The sequence below is a fragment of the Mytilus galloprovincialis genome, chromosome 5 (genome assembly GCF_965363235.1).
Source record: "Mytilus galloprovincialis chromosome 5, xbMytGall1.hap1.1, whole genome shotgun sequence".
NCBI lineage: Eukaryota > Metazoa > Mollusca > Bivalvia > Mytilida > Mytilidae > Mytilus > Mytilus galloprovincialis.
Window position 1 is genome coordinate 39855583 of NC_134842.1, and position 22682 is coordinate 39878264.

The following is a 22682-nucleotide window of genomic DNA, read 5'->3' on the forward strand; positions in this document are numbered from 1 at the left end:
AACTATACCAGGGATAATGAAACTTCCGTATGGTTACTTTGATTAAAAATAAATTTCGTTTTTTCCATATCTCCTAAGAGGTCTTGGTTGGTGTATACTTTAGAAACTGAATACAACCTTTGAAGAACCAACAGCTTAGTTTCTCATATATGTGATAGTGTCTAAAAGAGAAATAGCATGTAGGAATGCAAAAGTAATCAGCCAGTCCGAGAGAGAATGGGAAAGCCTTGATAGAAATATGGAGTATTTATGGCGGTTAGATCAATATTCGTTATCTTTTAATCGATTTGTGGTCTTATTAAATCATACAAAACCATCCATACACAGAGGAGGTAGACTTTTAGGTCCAGATTAAACAACAAAAAAGACAAAAATAGGACTCTCCATGGAACAGAAAAATTTCTAGCAGTAATGAAAGAACAGTTTTTTGAACAATATAGAGAAAATGAAAAATTTGCATTGATTATATTTTCTCATTTTCTCATGTTCATTCCTTGCACAGTACCTCGACACATGTGTTCTAGAATACACAGCGAATATGCTACGCGTTACAACGAACACATACTTATCGGAAACAATAGTGTTTACCCGACAACTAATTGAAATCTTTCCTTTAGATTAATGTCCAAACGTTGCAACCTTTATTGTATAAATCCAAAAGATTTGCATGTGAACTCGAGCTGCCGTAACAATGCTACAGAGACAAATCATGAACAATCTGGAATACAGACAGTTTTAAACTTTTCTATCTCAGTTCAGTAGAATGCAATCCCAACCGTGTGTCCTCTTTGTTTAGCCAAATATGGTCGTCTTTTTAAAATCAAATCAACAATTTGTAGCAATGGTCAAACTATTATTATACCGTTACATATGTATAAGATAGCTCACCCGTAATTCGGACTGTTGTATAACAGTACAACTAATGGCCATATTGCCAACAATAGTTGGAAAACATGCAACTTATAAAATCTTATCAAACATGCGGAAAAATTTAATTTACGCTTACCGTATAGCTTCACATTGTCCACTTTCGATGATGGATTTTTACAACACTAGGGCGTGACGTCGCTATTAGCGACCCTGTCAAGCATCCTGATGCTTCTACGCATTTTATAGCACTACACATGTGTTAATTGTATAATATGCAGTTTAAGTGTAATATCAAATTGTATAAAAGTATCTGTATAACACAGAGAAAAATTGAAATTATGAACATTCGTTTCTTTAAAGTAGCATTTCTAATTTACTTTTTGGGCAATCTCCCACTATCTTGCGCATTTTGACGACAACGAAGAGCCAGTATGTGAAATAATTCTTTACACTTGACTGAAAAACTTGTCGAATGTTCTAGGTTTCAGAATGTTCTACAATGAGTGAAGAATAATTTACAAAATTTCTGTATCTTTAATTTGATGACATTGCACATAGTTTATTTCTACAAAATCAATAGTTCACTACTTTCATTTTTTATAATAACAATTATTATTTGATATATTGGTCGTCGAATGTAATATATTGAATTGCAATCATAGTTGTTACTACATTGTACAGTGTTATAGTTTATAAACGATTTGCTTGTTCATTTATTATTACTTCTTTTACTTTTCATAAACAAGCCTCAGTAAATAAGTCAATGTTGAGAACTACAAGTCAGACACAAGAAAACAATAGTTATGATGTCCATCAAACGTTATAAGGAGGAACATTATTCAAAAAGTGTTCATTTCTTTTGAGGTTCAAATGTGTGTATACCTTCGCCATTGCGAACATGAACTTTGAGGCCGGTTACATTCTTGAGATCAACATTATCAGGATATCTGTGCACATCACGTTTCAAGTCCTTTGAATGGTCATGTACGGTTCCTCTTGCCATTTGAAATTCAATGGCGACATCTGTTTTGCCGGAATCAACTTTGTCTTCATAAAATCTTGCTGTAAGCCCATCGTAATTATTTTTTGCTATTTTTGTCCTTGAGTATGACGGGCCCATTTTTGTAAGATAAGTGCCATCACCTCCAGCTGCATCTCCTATTTTCTTTTCCGACTTTAAGATTTTTCCAGTTTCCAGAATTTTTTTCAATGATGCCTTGTCTGTGTGATGATAATATGTTTCTAGATAAAACAAAAGAAATCACTTATTTATCTTGAAATTAATCATCCCAAGATATGAAAATATTAAAAAAAAAGTTTTAACCAAGTTTTTTTTCTCGTAACAGTGGGATATTCAGTGAACGATAACAAAATACAATTCACTCTTCTGATGATAGAGTCGAGAAAGTCAACGATAAAACAATACCGGTTACGATATTGATCAACAGTTAATTGTAAATGATAATTCAGTGTATGTTATGTGCGAATCCTGAAACACCATTTTTTAATGTATCCGCTATGAATGTCTCATGAAGGAATATAAATTAACAAATTACCAACAAATTTATGATTTTTGTAAAAAAAATACAAAATAATATATAATATGTACTGTTTTTATAAATTCATGATATAGGTAAAATATGTAAATGGGGTTCCATCGCTTCTACAGCCATCCAAATGCAAAATTGCTACACAAATAGATAAATATTAAAAATAGGTCACAAACAGAGCGCGAGAGAGATTTTAAAGCAGCAGTTATGTAAAATTTGCAGAAAAGTTTACTTTTTAACCATATTGATAATGGTGTATAACGTAGAACAGGTTTTTATTACTTCGTTAGTTTATATTGAATTACATTCCACTTTAGCTGTGTTCGTTATGCGATTCATGTTGATTGTCGACTAATGATACTTGACTTTCATTTTCACTGTAGGGCGATACATTTCTATTGTATATGAGATGCATTTTCATAGAAGGAAACTCATTTTTCATCATATAAAGTCTTAATTCAGTCGAATCTCTGACAACATTTACGAAGTCAGAAGGAATAATTATATATGCTTTCTTTGTGGTCAAGTCTCATTATGCTAATTATTCCACCAAACACTAATTGTAGTACTATTCAGTTAAGTATTCAATATTTATGAAAACACAGTTTTGTTTCTGACGGCATTGATTATAATTTATATTACATGAACACCCTTTTAATATTATAATTTATATCAAATGAACAACCTTCGAATATTTTAAATAGACAGGTTTGTGAATTACGTGCGAACATCACGAAATAAACATTATTTGTAACTCAAACTTGATTCAACTACAAATAAAGCAAAATTGATTTGCTATTATACTAAATGCGACCGTGTATTCTGTTAATTGTTGTTGTTAAAAGCACATAATGCGAATGAGTTACCCGTGGTTTTATTCTGTATGCAGATATTTAATTGAAAAACAGAACTCAGAATTTGGGCAGTGTACGATGTATTCTCTTTAGGAGTTTGTTTGCTTTCTTGAGTACTGTAGTAGTAAGTTATTGTACTGTCCGTTTTGCGAAAGTCTGCCAATATGGTAGAAATGTGTATGAAAAGGCATGACAAATTTTTAAAGCTATTTCAAGAGAGTATTAAACCTTTTCAAGGAAAATTCGTCATAAAATTACGCTTAATACATGGATGATCTACCCCAGTATATTTTCTGATCAAATATTTGAATACGCCAGATATAAAGCGATGTGACGAATATCAACCGACCTTCGTATGAGCTTAACCTTTGACTTCAGGATCAAAATTCTGGATTGCTTAGAAACTACATTGCAATCAGGCGAGACGAGTGGGCTTTTCTTGCCTTAGTAAGTATTGTTTCACGTCAAACAAATAAAAATAATTATGTTGTTTTATTCTATTACAGGAATAATAAAAAATGAAAAAAAGTTATGAATGTTGCAAATGCTTGCTAAATATAATAAAATATATGTATCTATATTACTAAACAAAGATATCGATTTTATTGAGCCTCAACTCCTGGGAAACAATACAAAGTTGGAAATATTTGTAATGTGACGTATAAATGTAGAAATTTGTACTTCCTAAATTTGTCTTTAAAACAATCTGTTTTCCGAAGAAATCAGTCAGTTAAGAAACCTTTCAAACTCGCAGACCGTTATCGATCCGTGTACTTAATTCAATAATTATCACAGTATTTCCTATTTTCAGCACGAACTTATAACATGACAAAATGAATACTAAAAAAATCAATCCAAATTTGAAATATTATAAGGCGTATAGGAACAGTTTCCAATTTGTATGCCGGCATGAAACTTAAACGGTTAATATAAGAATTAATCTGTATATATATCTAACATAAAACAATGGTGTTGATTAAAACATTAAATCTTTCCACGCTCTTTTGTTTTCCCAAAAAAATAACATTACAAATAAGTCCCAAGTTCCAGGTCGACGGGTTTAAACAGAAAGATTTTGAAACAAGAGAAGACCGTGCATCTTATAAACAGTATGACTTTATCAGATGACATACGAGTCCTAAATTCCAGGCTTAAAATAAGGCTTATATAAAATAAATATTGTAAGATACTATATCATCCATACGTTGGTGATACCCGTGTATATTCAAGTAAGCATTTATGAATAGTTTGCATTTCCAATTATATAAATCAACAATATTGAAATCATTAAAAGACTATTTGCAGTTATCACATGTCGATTTATGATATAAAACAATAATGAAAATTCATCGCACCTCCAAAAATTCCACATCAGAAATTATCGCACTTACAGTGATAGTTCATCTATGGTTAAAATTAATCGCATTCAGTAATCCATATTATGGATTCATCTGCTTTTATTACACTTGTTTGGATTTTAATCATGTTACATGTGTATTATACATTAAAAAGTTACATTCTAATGAAATTGATAACAAAAATACTTAATATTTTTTTTTGTATATTCAATATGTAAACAAACGCAGTTGTCTCCATTGTACTTTATTCTACAATAGACATACTCGCATACGACAGTGAAAATGAACTAACTGGATTCGCACATTATATAGACTTATAATGTTCCGTGTATATCTGCGTCCATTCGTTTATCGTTTTGAAATATCAAAAACAAAAAACAAAAAACGAAAGCGTTTTCATTTTCGTTTTTGATTTCTTAAAAACCAAATTGAAAAACAAAAGTGTTTTCGTTTTTCGTTTTTGATTTCAAAAAACGAAAAACGAAAAACAAAATCATTTCATTTTTCATTTTTGATTTCACAAAAACAAAAAACGAAAAATCCCACACTGTTTAATTGTCATTCAAAATATGACAATATTTTCATTTGTCAGCTTCAGAATAGACGCTAAAATTATAACAATGTTGTCGATTTTGTTACATACTTAAACAAAAAGGGTTAACACAGAGTTTTGTATATAATTTTAATTATTTCTCGGTTGATAATGTAAAATGTTTCCTTAATTGTTGTTCAGTCATAGATAGTAAATGTTGCCAAATATTAAACACCCCGGTGTTCTTTCAACATAATGTAGACAAAATTGACCGCATGACTTCTGAATTGAACTATTGTGTGAAGTAATCAAAGACTTTCAAATTACCTTGTTTATATCTTTGATAAATAATAAATTATTATAATTAAATATTAAACGAATCACAAATTTAGATTGTACAATATAATATTATATAAAGATGGAATAAGTAAATAGATTGATGACAATATCACACTACAAGGGAGGTATAACTACTGAAAAAACTGACACGAAAACCAGCTCGGTTGACGGATCAATATTACTTTAATCGAAGATAATATCAACGGATGCAAAAGTCTTCAACAATCTGAACAATATGGGTTCGTGATCTCTACTTGTAAGTTTAGAAAGGTTGATGCAAGATTATTAGAATTGATGACCAAGGTCCATCTGCCAGTATTTTATGAACATCGAGGACGATAATGTATTTTGCTTTATCAATTGAGTAAAAAACAAATTTCTGCAATTTTACAATTCAAACCAGGATATTAAAGCATTCAATTATGTTGCCATTCGGAGCCTATTCGGTATTAGTTTTGCTTATTTGTGAAGACTATAAGGTCATATTGAACAATAACTAGAGGCCGTTGATGGGTGATTATGGTATAATTGAGAATAGTGGACAAAATGTAAATAATCGAGACAATGGACCAAGAAATAAATAAAATAGCTAAAAAAATGATTGTGTTAAAATGTCATATAGTTTGTCTCTAGGAGATTGTTATTGGTTATCATACGGTTTCTCTTTATTTCTATGTCTATTAATTATGCTTTCATTATTTGCCAACATATTACTTATTTTGCGAACTATAAGATAAGATAAGATAAGAATTTTATTAATCTAATCAAGAACCCATAAAGGGCATCATTTTACAACACAATATGATTGGAAAAAGCAAAACAGAAAACTAACACCATACTATAACGTTATGGACAGGATCAAAGCCTAACACAACATGTGTTTTAAATAACTATTATATCAAATCTTATAACAATAAAATATTATATATATCATAGATTTCCGGTAATTGTTCTGCATAAAACCACATTGGAGTCCTTGTATTTTTTTCAAGTGGACCCGTATGCATAAAGCTACTTAAGTTAATATTTTCCTTAGTAAACACTTAAGTTAAGGAAACTCCGCCCTTTTTATCTAAGTGGTATGCTAAGTAAAATCTTACTTGTTTGAAGTCACGCCCACAATACTTAAGTGGTATGCATAAAACTCCTTATACTAAGGAAACGCCTAAGATAACACTGAAGTCTAAGGTACCTATAGAGCTTCCTTAAATTTTCAAAAATAGTTAAAAATCAATCGAAAGTATGCAATTTTTGCAGAACATTAATAGGTTACCTAAAACTAAATTGATTAATAATAACTATATCAGTAATAAAATACTAATTATTCGTTTATGTATTGCCAAATATTAACGATCATTGTGATTTTCATCAAATCACGTATAATCAACAAATCAAGAGATAACAGTGGGTAGTTATATACTATTTCCAATATCTCGTGTGTATACCGAAAAGTACTCAGTTTTTTACTCATGTAATTCATGGTTCTATTTTGCTTTTATTTACTCTGTACGTGCACGTTTTTAATTTTTTTAAAATACACTGCGTGGGTATCATTTGTAACCGTAAGTTCAAACAAAATTAAGGAATTAAGAAAGGGCATGCAAAACCGCATTTTTTATATCATGTGTGTGTGTTTTTTTTTGTTTTTTTTTTATTTGGGAAGGGGGGGGGGGGGGCATTTGAATTTTCAATTTAGTTTTATTTTAAAGATGTAGGGCATACCCTAATTTTTTTTCACTAAAAGGAACAAAATCGACAAGTTTTAAAACCTACCGAGAGGTTGATTTCTTTAATAAAAAGGGGGGTGGACATGGACCTCCATTTTGTTGAAACAATCAGTTGATTGTTTATGGAATCACTGTTACGGCAGTCAGAAGTCCCCACTGCTATACCCCATGAAATTCGAGAAGTTTATATAAGATCATATAAGGTATTTATGATACCTTACTCGTATCAAATTATTGTTTTTATATTTCAACAAAAATGATTTGTTTTGTAAAATGATTTGCTTAGTTTAAACATATTTATTAATAGTGGATGGGGAAACAAGTTTTTGCAACTTATATTAATCCCTTTCCACTTTGCAGGTGCGAGTGCTGCTTTGTAGCGGCATTAGCCTGCTCTTTTTCGAAATCTACAAGGGTGTCTTTAACGTGCAAGAGATATGGCTCTCTCTTAACACGGGTCAGCCATTTATCGTCCCCTTCCAACGGACTATTTGCGATATGGCTCTCTCTTAACACGGGTCAGCCATTTATCGTCCCCTTCCGACGGATGATTTGCTTACAATGCTACCCTTAGTCATATTCTACGTATACGCCACTGAAACCTTGGTCATGTTTTGTTAGAGTTTAAAACATATTGTTGTATCCAGAAAATATTACACCCATTAAAAGATGATTAAAGATTAAGTATAGGAAAGTCTTGGATAACCGAAATATGTTTCTTCCAATGCTCATCCGTCAAAACATCAACCGTAAAAAGCGTTGTCTAATATGCGCCAATCGTGCATCATTACAATGTATACTATATTTATACGTTCTATTGAATTGTTTTACATACCAATATCAATTTAGGCTCAGCTCTTTAAAAAAAAAGCATTCAATGATCAATAAATTTAAATAATCATAACAAACTTTTACACGGATGAGTACATGTGATGAACTAGTATATATCAGACGTTAATTAGAGAAACTTTCCGATTTAAGTATGAAGATTTAAGTAAATTTATGAATACCGCTTAAGAATTTTACTTACTAGTATCTATGAAAATATTCTAAGTGAAATCTGAGTTTATGGAATACTTAAGTTAAGATGTTTTATGCATACGGCCCCTGCAGGTACCACTCTACCCCATCACTACGTAAAAATTTCTACGGCAATACTTTTGTCGAAAAATGTGTAAAGGGGAGCTGGGTAGCTGATGTCGGCTGGAGAAAAAAATCAAGGTTGGTGTTTGGCTTTTATTTTTTTAAAGATAGGTCCAATGTTGGGGTCGAACACTCAACCCCACCCTTACCAAAAATGTAATAAATATTGTCCCCATTCATTGAATAGTGTCTTTGACTGATTAATTATATATTAAAAGCTGATGATATAGTAGTTAAATATTAATAAAAACATTTGAAGTACGTTTGAGTCTTTTGCAACATTTATAAATATTTGAAAACTGGCTGCTACCGACTGGCTGCTTGAGCCTGGTCTCACAATCTCCGCATTTTCATTACAGCCGATTACATTGAGTGTATAGACAAGGGTTATCTCTTTGGTTTGCTTGCTTGTTAGCTGAACCGTGAAGTCATTATTAGTTAAGGTATACTACCCTCCTGTAGAAGGAGCCTAGTCCCACAGACAGATTGATTGGTTATCTGTCAAACTGGTCTTCTCTTAAAGGAGGGTAGTTTACCTAACATAATGAAACAAGCAAGATAACCAAGGAAGCTACCTTTGCCTACACACACAATGCAATCGGCTGTAACTTCTTTACATTATAGGTTGCAAACCCTTGCCAAATTATTGGGTTCCAATGACGTTTGGAAAATTAAGTCAATGCGCTTTCCCATAGGGTTTTATGCAGAACAATTACCGGAAATCTGTTATGGAAGCTTGCAGATCAATATCAAAATCGAAATCTAACTGAACAAAGAAGTTACTCACATTAAAATAGGTTGAGACATTGAAGGCCAAATAAGTTTTCATATTTCATATTCTTGAGTGTCTTTTTATAATCAGACGGTCATTACAAAGAAATTTAATACCAAGACAAAAATTAATGGAGAGTTTCATTGGTGAAATTAACACTACAATACAAATAAAGGATTTTCAAATAATCATGACTTTTGCTTGAAGTAAAATTAACAATCAATCAATCAATCAATCAATTAATCAATCAATCAATCAATTATTCAATCAATTTGTCAATCAATAAAATTGAGAATGGAAATAAAAAACGTGTAAAAGAGACAACAGCCTAACCAAAGTGCATAGCCGAAGGCCACCAATGAGTCTTCAACACAACAAGAAAAATCCCTCAATCAGAGGCGGGCTTCAGCTGGTCTCTAAAACATTATATACTAGTTATGTAAAAATGGACGTCACACTTAACTAAGATAAAAAAAAAAAACAGATCTCACCCCTCCCACTATACAACTATAGCTAGCTAATGTAGAATAAACAAGCACACACCAATATGCACAAGCAAACTTAGTTTAAAATAAATCCGAATCCGATGTCAGTAGCACTTTTCACAAAAAATCTTAAGTGTAAAATTTATCGTATGTCTTAAATATTCCTTAACAATTCAACTAAATATTTTAATCGTAACATTGATTTTACACTTAAGATTGTTTGTGAAAAGGGCTACAGGGGAGAATTGAGCGCTCACAAACATATTTAACCCGGCCATATATTGTATGTGCCTGATACAATCCAGGAGCATGTAGTTCAGTAGTTGTCGTTTGTTGATGTCTTTCATATTTGTTTTTCGTAATTTATGTTGTTTTAGAATAGTCCGTGATTTTTCTGTTTCATATTTTTCATTTCATGGACTATTTCTCAGCCGATAATACCGTATGTTTTTTTCCCCTCATTGTTGAAGGTTATATGGTTGCCTATATATAATTGCTTACAGCCACAACATTTGAACTTTGTGGGATAGTTAACTCATTTGCTATAATACCATACCTCCTTGAGGTGGAAGGGGGGGGGTATTTCTTTGGAAAGTGTCAATGTTTTTCTCCCAAGTCACCCAGTTTGAATACAATATTTTGACATGTTGCTGTGCTCCTGTATTTGTGTTAAGAACAAACCAGAGCTCACGGCATGATGGTGGGTAGTTGATGATTAATGGTAATCTCTGGATGTCTTTTTGAGTATGACATACGGTGATTTGGTGATGTCTTCATGCCATACATTGTCCCATTACTTCATATATACAGCTTATCAGACAACATGGTCTATCAACGTAGCTCTCCTAGCCTTTTGTATAGTAAGACGAGGAACAAGATATAAACTGACCTATCTTGGTATATACATGTATATTTAATATACTCATATAGATATAAAAAAGAAGATGTGGTATGATTGTCAATGAGAACAAAAAACTATAAGTCACTGCACGTACTTCAACTATGAGCAAAGCACACAACGCATAGTCAGCTATAAAAGGCCCCGAAATGACAATGCAAAACAATTCAAACAAAAAAATTAACGGCCTAGTTTATTTACAAAAATTAAACGAAAAACAAAAATGTGACACATAAACAAACGACAACCACTGAATTACAGGCTCTTGAATTCGGACAGGCACATACATTTAGAATGTGGCGGGGTTAAATATGTAAGCGGGATCCAAAATTCAAGTCAAATTGATATTTTAAAACAACATAAAAATAAAAAAAGTAATTATTTTGATAAATGTTGAAAATATTATTGTGTTTGTGAGTGGGAAACGGCTTGAAATTGTAGAAATATTCGAAAGTAGCTGTATCGTCTTTGTTCTGCAGCTACGTTACCTGAACACCACATAAGTAATCGATCTTTATGACTATGGATTCAGTGTTCCATGGTATAAAATATCAGGTTCTGCCTGTCGTACACTCAATAAGACTTAAGTTGGAATAGATCTACGAAGACGTAAGAACGGGCATGTGTTGTTTGGCAATTGTACATGCCCACGGAACAGATGTCCAGATATTGTTCGGAAGATGTTTTGAGAAGTTACAATTCTACCGGACATGAAAAATTAAACTGTTACAATATATTACAGAACAGCAAACTGGCTAACTTTGCTGTAAATACAAGTTAAAAAGCTGACATGGGTTACATTAAAGCTAAAAATCTCAATCCTGCGGCATTAATTATTTTTTTAAAAACATATGGCCTTTAAAATTGGAGGGCTTAACTAGCATTGAGCCGTATCCAGGTCCTAAATAGAAAACAAAGAGATGTGGAGTAAGTGTACACGGGACAAAATCGCACAAAATATACAGAAACAATACAAATAAATAATGAACAGGGCTTTTATTCCTGTTCTTTAACTTGAATGTAGCTGGAGGGTCTTCAACGAGGAACCAGACCATTGATACTCATTATACAAATTAACATAGGTTAGTGCATCGGACTACAAAAACAAAAGTTCCTGGTTCGATCCCTGCTCCGGGTAGAACATTTCCCTTTCACTATTAATAAATATATTTAAACTAGCAATAGCCACACACTTGACTATGTGGATTACATTGTTTTTTCTTCATCCTACATATGTCTTTTGATATTGTTCCTACATGTAAAAATGAAAAGTCTAACACTGTATCTATATATTTTTCTACGAGACCAGAACATAATTAAATAAGTAAGACAAAACGTGCGCTTTAGATTAGGAAAGGTCCGAAAGATTTTGTATCATTTTTTTCCCAGTTCTTCCGGGGTCCTTGAGCCCTTCCCTTGCCAACAATATAGTTTGCTTTTTTTGTAATAGAGGCTAGTTACGCTTCTGTATTTTCATCTTAGATCAACCTCTTCAAACTGAAAAGTAAAGATCACGCACCCTTATTATTTAGATTGATAAAGACTTTTGCATCTGTCGAAATTTTCTTCGATTGAAATAATATTGATCTGACAACCGCTGTTATGTATACTTTAAGGTCGACCGGGCTAGTGTCAGTTTTAAAAGTAGTTAACTTCCTTGTTTGTGTGATGTTGTCGTCAATCTATTTATTCGTTCCACTTTTATATAATATTAAATTGTACAATTTAAATTTGTGATTCGTTTAATATTTAAATATAATAATTTATTCTTTATCAAAGATATAAACAAGGTAATTTTGAAAGTCTTTGATTACTTTATTACCGTAGTTCAATTCAGAAGTCATGCGGTCTATTGTGTCTACATGATGTTGAATGAACACCAGGGTGTTTACATTAGCAACATTTACTATCAATGACTGTACAACAATTAAGGAAACATTTTACAGTATAAACCGAGAAATAATTAAAATTATATACACAACTCTATGTTAACCCTTTTTGTTTATTAAGTATGTAACAAAATCGACAACATTGTTATAGTTTCATTCCCTATTCCAAAGCAGCTTTAACACGGCCGACACTCGGCTAACCGAGAGATTGGTCGGTTAATCTATATTGAGTATGCGGCTATATGGGAGATTGGTCTGTTAATCGGGTTGGTTATACGTCTGTTAAGAGTAAAACGCACAATTCAATGTTAAACTCTATTAAATATAAAGATTTTTGGCATATTATAAGAACCAAATAAAAAAAAAAGAAAACTGTCTGACAAAATGTTATCTATCATAGAACACTTTCAACTTGTGAAAACATTTCATAGTCTACGCAGTTTTCAGTAAAATCAAAAGGCGTCGCGCAAGTACAAAATGTATGTAGTATTTATGCTTATACGCATAGCAATTGTTTTTAATAAAAGTCGAAACAAACAGTTTTAGATATCCTTTAAAGGACACAAAATAGTACTTTGGGTCTAAAACATAAATTTACATTGGTAAATATTTCATAATTGTAATTATAACGTGAATATTACCACGTTTTAGTGAAAATTATGGGAATAAAGTCTGTTAATGGATTGGACAATTGAAATTGTGTCGGTTAAGAGTAATTTAGCCACAGTTATTTTTGCTACCTTTATATTTTCCTATAGAAAAAGTTAAGAATGAGATGTTCCTGCGTAAAAAAAAATATGATAATACGGTGCAACAGTATCCTACGGAAGCGAATTAGCGCCACACATTTTTTTTTGTATTTTCTTCCTATATTTGCGTTTAACGCAAACCTTTGCGATAAAACGCAGACCTTTGCGTTGTAACGCAAACCTCAAATATCTTGATTTCAATTGTTCATCAAGTTTTGTAAAAAATGTCCGTCTGTCATTAATCTCGGTTGTGATTTACTAGTAAGAGCATTTTTATTTTGACTTTCTTTGCATTTTATTGAAGGGTGTGTCACCCACCTTAGTCATTGAGCATACCACTCTGCTCTTGTCACATGTATATTCAATAAAGAACTAGTTATATTGTTTTTCGTAAATACAAACATTTAAAGTATGTTTGTTAAGGTTTGAAAGTTAGAGATAACATTGTTTTTTATAAAGTAGGTATCTTTCGACTTATTTGAATGAAATTCTAAGAAAAGGTCGTCTCGAGTAAGTTTACATATTTGCGGTCTTCGCGATCTATTCACATTCAATGTTTACATAGATTTCTAATATGACGTGCTTCTTTAGCTTTGTTAACACACCTATGCTCGAAATTGAATTACACTACATGTAGTTTGCACATGCGTATATTGACTTCTGCAGAAAAGTGAATTTTATCAAATTGGTATGCATTTAATGTATTTCATTATCTTAAAACACTTTCAAACTCTAAAATGATACACATTTTGTTACTAATACTTTTACAATGACAACAATGTGTTACAATTCGAAATTGACATATTCGACCTAAATACCACAACGTTCATTTCATCTATCGTCTGCTTGTTTATAAACAAATTAAAATGGAGTATACATGGACGATACCTTAACAAATTGGACTCAAAGTGGACCATAGGGGACATTGTTACAAAAGTATTGATCACCACAGACAACAACACTCTGATGTGCATAGAGCACATAGATATGTTGGCTCAGGCCAGAGTGGAAGAGACAACACAGCAACACACTAATTGGGGAGTGTGCCTTTTTTCAGAGGCTAAAAAACTGACTCAAATCATTACAACTAACTATCATTGTATATATATCATTATGATTTTTTCTGCTATAATGACTGCATTGTGACCTCACTATTCCTGTTGAAAAAACATGTATATAATAATTTTATTCGAAACATGTGATCTGACTATAAATATAAAATAAAGTATAGGTTATTATTACTGTTGTACTGAGATGACTAAATTGTTTCATATTATGATAATATGGATTGTCCCTAGCAGGGAATCGAACCCCATTCTTCTATAAAACAAAATAGGCGTAATTACCACCAAGGTTTTCAATCCATTTACAAATGCCACAAGATTATCACTCAGCTTAAATTTTAATCGTCATGAGAAAAACAAAATTCATCAGCAAACAATGTATGCTTTTCGTGAGGCGTACATGTATGATGTACTGCGACAAAACTATTCACAAATCAGTCAACCAATATGATAAAGAATAAAGTCCTTAAAACATCATATTGTGATATATACATTTCTAAATATGCATATTACAACAGTAAATAATTACTTTAACTTAATAAAATTATTTTAAAATATTAATTTAAGGATGGTTGACAGAAAACCAATACAATGGCAAATGTGAGGAAATTGAAAGCTCCATATTAAACGACATATTATGCTTGTTCTATCCAAGCCTGCAAAAAAAAAGGGACAGATTACTTTAAAGCAGCGTTAGCTGGAATACGTACAGCAATATCCCGTCATCTCACATCTCCACCATACAACCGTAATGTTAATGAAAGATAATGCCTTCATGACATCAAATCATGTTATAACGGGAATGATAAAAAAAGCAAGAGAGCCGGCTGTTACGGTGCACAAAAAAACTGCAGCTGTAAAAGACATATAGCGTTTATATACCAGCGGGTTTTTTAACACAGATTCACCAGCAAAAAAAGTATTATGTGACTTAATGTTAAATTTTGAAAGACGAGGCCAGGAAGGGTTAAATAGTTTGACAAAATAATATTTTGGTAAGTTCGAAGATGACAGAGACCATACTTATTATAAAATGACATACAATGATGCAAATAAAACTCATTATGGCGTTGATTCCCACGAAAACTGTCAAGAGGTGTGTATGTATCAAAAATCAAGAGATGTAAACTGTTGACCAACTCAGAAGGCTGACATCCACCCGAAGCTGTTGCAAAGTTCAGTGGCAAGTTTTGATTTTTATTTATCTAAATTGAGTCCTAAATGTAATGCTGGTCCATCAGATGCACAAAGGCGTGCCCTTTCAACAACTTTACAGGGTGAAGCTACCGCAAGTAATGAATCCATGTCAAAGGGCCCCTCCTGCTAAGTCTCGAATGTCAGCACAACTTTATCAAGGAATCCTCTTTCAGATATGAACATATTTATCAATGCTACAATAACCGGCGGAACATTTACGATTAATTTAGTAAATAAAGACTTACCCGATTCTTCTTGTGCGTCCACCGGCATTGGCAACTGACTTGAAAATGTGCGTGTCTGAAATTGACCTCAAAGAAAAAGACGTTGAATTATAACTTTTCTGTTATATTGTGACACAAATATTCTTTTAGTCAACAAATTTGTTAATTTCTGTTTCAAGTTTGAATTTTAGAATTACAACTTTGAGAAATTAAACTTGTTTGAACTAATTGGATATAAATCGACAGGGTTCATGGCAGAGCCTACACAAGTATTGTACATTTATACACATCGAACATATAATTTACCGTAATTGTCCTAATCAGAATCGAAATAAATGATACCAGCTATACTTTATTGTAGTTTTAACATGGGTAGGCATTAAATTCGTATTATTTTAGCCCTCGATATCGCTTGGGCAAAAATAATCACGAATATAATGCCTACTCGTGTTAAAACTACAATAAAGTATAGCTGGCATCAATTATTTCTTAATTAAAGTATGTTTTATTTTGCTTAGTAAATCAATTTTAAAGGTGTCAACTAGCATGTTCCAGAGAGGTATCCAGACAGTAAAAAAAACAATTAAAGTTATTCATGTTATTCCTCCAGGAATAGCATAGCCACATTTTAAACCAATTTCACTCCAAGCATATATAGCCTGCTACACTCGTCCTTTGCTAGTCAATGTTGAGTGGAAGTTTGGTTTTGATTTTTATTCATTTCAGTCTATGTTTACTAATTTACAGAACGGGTTTCCGTGAATCCATAATTGATAGCTTCCTTGCTAAAATGGGACAAGCATTGGCAAGATCTATATTTCAATGTTTACAGGGAAGGTAATGTTTTGTCACTAACATTTTCACTGGTAACTCATCTTAAAAGAACGAAATCATTATCAATAATTTGTCGATATTCAAGTAAAGGTTAATTGATAACTGTTTTCAAAATCCCCAGTTAAATACCGTAATCGAAAATTCCCATTTTCAGGAGATTGAATCTAGTGGTTTTAATTAGTCATAACTTTATTGAGTGAAAACAATACGACAAACCTGACCAAGAAATTATGATCTAAACAAAATCAAACCTTATAAAAAAATTATAATCTAAACATAATCAAATAAAGGCAACAGTAGTATACCGCTGTTCAAAACTCATAAATCCAGGGACAAAAAACAAAATCGGGGTAACAAACTAAAACCGAGGGAAACGCATTAAATATAAGAGGAGAACAACGACACGAATTTGGGATAGACAAGTACCGTGACACGTCTTATCGCAATGTGAATTTACACTCAAATATAAGAGAAAACAAACGAAGCAACTTTAAAATGTAACACACACAGAAACGAACAATAATATAACAATGGCCATATTCCTGACTTGGTACAGGACATTTTTAAAGGAAAAAATGGTGGGTTGAACCTGGTTTTGTGGCATGCCAAACCTCGCACTTTAATGGCAATGTTAAATATCACATTGAAATGACAACATAATATTACAGGACTACAATATAAATAAATAGGAGAACGTATTAGACAAAGAAACACATGATTAATAGATAACAAAAAGCATCAGGTTTAAAATTCAATACGCCAAAAAAACGCGCCTCATCCTTACAAGACTCACCAGTGACGCCCAGATATAAAAGATCGAAAGTGAAAAAAAGTTCAAAGTTGTACAGCACTGAAGATCAAAAGTTGATAAAAGTTGTGTCAAATACGGCTATGTTTTTTTTATGCTTGGGATAAGAACATCCTTATTATTTAGAACAATTAATGCTATTGGAAACAGTTAATTTTATCAAATGTATATAAAAGATATACATAATGAAACTGACGTATTAACTAATTACAGAAAACAAAACCCGAATACATAATGCAAAGACCAACACAGAATAGGCACACCCGACTCAAACCTTATAAAAAATTATTATCTTAACAAAATCATATCTTACTAAAAAAAAAAACATTATAACAGTTTTAGTATTTTTTCGACGTCTATTAATAGAAATTATTGCTTTACATCAATTGTCGTTAACTAGTAATTTCGATCGAATAAATCAATTTATCCTGCAATTGGGCGTTTTATATACTAAAACAGACAAACAGATATCGCTAGCCTGTACGGATATCGTTTTAAGCCTAATGCTGGACTATTTTTGGGTACTCATGTTGACGACTGCTAAATACACTTTCGTGACCGCAGAGTATGCATTGCAATCGCATTTCAATGACGTTTATGAATGATCTAGTCTCCCATCGACAGTCCAATTTCTTTTCATTAAATAATACAAATAGCAGGATAAGGATGTGGTTCAAAACTAGAATTGGTAAATATGAAACACTCAAAATCAACCGTGCAACAATGCAAAATTTAAATGCGCAGACAGTTCGAAATTTTGAAGCGCAAAACAAATAAACATTTTTGTGACAGTCTCAAATCCTTAAATGCTTTGTTATTTCTTTTCACTATTGACATTTGCTGCTATGTTATTATGAAACAAATAAATTAGGCAATGTATTATTGTTGACCATGCGAGATTATGTTCGTAGTGTTTAGTATTGTTAATGTCGAAATGCTAAAAATGTCATTTCATTTATATAATGCAATGTGTTAGATAATTGTTAAAGACAGCTTTTTTGAGCGGAAGATAAACTAGACATTGTGTACAAAAACGTCGAAAATTAACATTCTCATTAATAAACGAAAACACGAAAATTAGAAAATCAAGTGGCAGCCAACATAAATGCGATAAAATAGATAGTGTTAGAAAATTATTCATGGTGTTGGGTAGTACAAGAGCGAAAAGGCCATTTTTATATCAAGAAGTCATCTTTCTGTGAAAGGGGGTTGTACAGGGAAATCAAGATCTTAACTGAGAGGAACATTGCATTTTTAAAAGATCAGTTTTGCAAGTCAGTCCCTAAATCGAATTGGATTTGAACGCTGCTGTTGCGTTAAATATATAAAAGAAAACGAATTTCTGACTTAGTTAATTATATATTGGGGTTGTTTATATTTCTAATTTATATACATTTACTCATTAAAACAGTGTTAGCTTAGGAAAATTCTTATTTTTTGATAAGGAAAAGTTTTAGATAAATAATGAATGAAAAACCTGTCACTGTCTGAAAATGTGCTAATTTCGTTATAGTTATACTATATTATTTGAGCATTCATATTCAAATATTTAGAAAATATGATAACCATTGAATGTAAGACAATACTAGTCCTATTTGATATTTAACGTAACTGGCTGTTAAATTGGGGTTTATTTCCACAGGTGGCTTTTTTTTTTATTTTCACAAGTTTTTAATTTTCCTATTTCATATTAGTTAACAATAATATTGCAAAAAAAATGTTTGTTTAAAACTTTTTCTAAACATTTTGAACAAAGAAATATGCCGACCCCTTGTTGAAGACAAATGTACTTATATGCAATGTAAACTAATGTGTTTTTCTGTAAACCTTTGTCCAACTTAGGTGATACCAGAATAAAATGATATATAAGACCGTATTTTGACTTATAATGGTTAACTTAATAAATTGTGACTTTTTTTTTTCTATTTCATTACCGTGATTTAATACATTAAACAACACTACTAGCACAACATATTCATATTGAAATATTACTGATAGCAGGGCCTTGGCTTTTGACAGATTTGCAGACTTTTATAGCTGACTATCAGTATGGGTTCTGCTAATTTTTGAATGTCATACGGTGACCTATAGATCTAAACTTGTGTGTCATCTCTTGTGGAGTGTTGTATTATTTGCGACCATAACACAATTTCTTATTTTTATAGTCTCTCATAGTCTGAATGTGTATCTTCAAAGTTTTCGGTAGACACAATTTCTAGACAATCTTAAAGCGCGGTGTAATCTTGAATTCAGAAGTTCCAGTCCTGTCGTGAACATGAACGAGAGAAACCGTGATATCAAGATTTACGTTGCCCAGTACCAGGAAATATCAAGCAACATACAAGAAAAAACATCGATGTATAAAATAAAATGATTTGAATTCAAGATTACACCAATTCCCATCGGATGAGTTATTTTAGGCGAAATGTTTAGTAATGCCTGCACTCTAATGCTTTAGACTTTTTTCTGCTTGTTGTGTTGCAACTTTTTTTGCGAATTGAGATTCGTATTGCTATTTACCAACCAGTATGGTTTTGAAATGATAAAACTCATCTATTACACTATCACTTATACAGGATTCCAGAAAATGTTGAATGGAAACTCGAAACATATCAAAAGAACTATCCTTAATTCAAACACAATATTTTCGTCTAAAATGTTTTGGATTTGACAAATCGCATCATATTTTATATCCGCCCATCCTTGTTCGTCCTCGGAAATTCTTCTGATTCTGTTAGTACATTGCAATATTACATTATGTCATTGGCATGCTTGAAACGTATACGTGTTGTGATAACTTGGTACGGTTTTCTGGGCAAACAATTTATTACGAAATTTCGTTAAAACAAATTCGTTATCCAAAATAACAAAAAAATAAATTATATTACAAAAATAATAGTAATGAAATATATTTTACTCTCTGTTATGAAACATATCTATTAGTTTTATAAATAAAGCTTTAAAATCGATCTCACCGTTATGGCAGGTTATTTGTCACTATTGAACTGTATGCAAACTATAGTATTTATGCACAGGATAACAATTTAAATTGTAAATATTATCTGATAGGACTATCAAAATTTGCGATAACGCGCGTTTATACTGTAAAAAAAGGGAAAAGGACAGATGTTGTCCAAATGATCATTTGAACATGAAATAATACAGGCATATACATCTCAAACAAGCTTCGAATTCAAAATTAAACATATTTATTCTAAAACCAGTTGTTGGCCTGACACGGGTTATATTCCTCTCATATATGTCATGGTGTCATAAAACTTAACCCCTAACAGGAGGAATTGTGCCTGATATTCATATGATGTAGACATAAACTTCCAATCAGTTTAATTGAGGTCTGGAGCGTGCATGTCAGTAACTGCTAGTAGTCTGTTGTTATATATGTATTATTGTCGTTTTGTTTATTTTCCTTTGTTTCATATTTTGACATCGGACTTTGATTTTCACCATTGGCTAGAGGTATAGGGGGAGGGTTGAGATCTCAAAAACACGTTCAATCCCGGCGCAATTTTGGCCTTTGGAGTCTGGTATGATTTTGAATTTTGGTTTCTTGTGTGTAATTGAGAGTTTAGTATAACGTCCATTATCATTGAACTAGTATGTATATTTGTTTAGGGTCCAGCCGAAGGACGCCTCCAGGTGAGGAAGTTTCTCGCTACATTGAAGACCTATTGCTGTTGAATGCTCTATGGTCGAGTTGTTGTCGCGTTTTTACATTCCCCATTTCCATTCACAATTTTATTATTTGGCATGACTTTAAATATCAATTTGAGTTTTCTTTTTACAGAAATAAAAGGAAATATAGAAAACGTTACCCGATTTTTAAATAGATCTGACCGTTGTTTTCACTGCTTAATGGTTAACAATAGTAGTTAATCGGGTAATTTATTGCTTGCTGTTCAGTGTGAGCCAAGGATCCGTGTTAAAGACCGTACGTTGACCTATATTGGTTAACTTATACAAATTCTGACTTGTCTCATTGGCACTCATACCACATCGTCTTTTATCTATTTATGGTTGTGTACATCTAAGATACTGTCCTAACATCAGAAGAATAAAAATCACTCATAGTAAACATTTTATCCTATTTCTATCTGGTAAATCGTATCTTCACAGCCTTGTTACGACTCATCAACTCCAATATTAGTGTTTAAATTTGGAAAGGCACACACAAAACTACAGTGCTTTATATGTATTTTTCTGTCGTTTGTTAACATACAATTATTTTTTTCATATATTTAATTATTCTAAATTAAACTTCACCATTTTTGTTGTCGCGTTTGATAGATTGATTGATTTGTATACTGTTTTTGATTTTAAATAGTCAGTTTTAGTGTATTTCTGTGATGTTTGCATTGTTTACACAGTGTTTGCTGCTGAAAACCAAATCATTGCCACATAAAAAGAGAGACGAAAGATACCAAAGGAACAGTCAAACTCATACATCGAAAATAAACGGACAGTCATTAAAGGGAAGGGGATTGTGGTTACGACGTTAGGAACATTTCCAATATCATTTGTGAAACAGTTATTCCATAGCGGTAACCAACTCGTAATGACGTCCCTAAAATTTACAAAGGGATGATTTCAACTTCACCATTTGGAACTCTTGGTTGAATAGCTTCCTTGTGAGCAGCAACCCTCTATCAAGAAACTATCGTATCGATTTGGAGATATATACCCCATATGCAGGTGCTGCTGGAATGTTGCTACTTAAAAATGGAAAGTTCACAATTGAAAAACTGAAATTATCTGTTTTGTCGTAAAGTTGTGTTTTCAACCGACCCTCATTGTCAAATCCTAGATGTAAGTCAAGATATGAGGCCGACTTAACTGTATCTGTAGTATTCTTTATCTCTAGTTCGATGGGATAGATGAGTTCCACCAAATTTTGAATTATTTAGTGAAAGAACAACATCTATATAGCGGAAAGTAGAGTTAAAGGATATCGCTAACTTCTTATCTTTCTTCTTCCTAAGTTCCTGCATGATGTCAGCTTCATAATAATAAAGCACCAAGTCGGCAAGTAGAGGGGCACAATTCGTACCCATTGGAATGCCGACAGTCTGTTGAAAAACACGTCTTCCGAACGTTTCAAATATAATGTCAATCAAAAAATCAAGCATCTTGATATTATCAGTTTCAGAGAATTTTTTTGTTTGAATCAGAGTGATCCTTTACAAAATAGGATTTATCCCTCCCTAAGACAAGATACTTGTATCTACGTTGGTCATTCTTTTGAATGAAGCAAAGCAACACCAACTCTTTGAATTCATCTTTAAGTTTGAAATGTGGAAAACTTGTGTAAAGAGTAGAAAAGTCAAATGTTTTAATACTGTTACAAGATGAAATAGAGTTTGATTGTATGTAC

General features: G+C 32.1%; 1 protein-coding gene across 1 annotated transcript; it reads right to left on the reverse strand.

The window, feature by feature from the left end:
* Positions 1–1390: 1390 nt before the first annotated feature.
* On the reverse strand, positions 1391–15733 carry LOC143074498 (uncharacterized). Its single transcript, XM_076249931.1, has 2 exons — positions 15673–15733; positions 1391–2112 (listed from the first exon to the last, which is right to left on the reverse strand). Exons 1-2 carry the CDS (start codon positions 15698–15700, stop codon positions 1721–1723), a joined length of 420 nt encoding a protein of 139 aa, XP_076106046.1. The 5' UTR covers positions 15701–15733; the 3' UTR covers positions 1391–1720.
* Positions 15734–22682: the final 6949 nt, after the last annotated feature.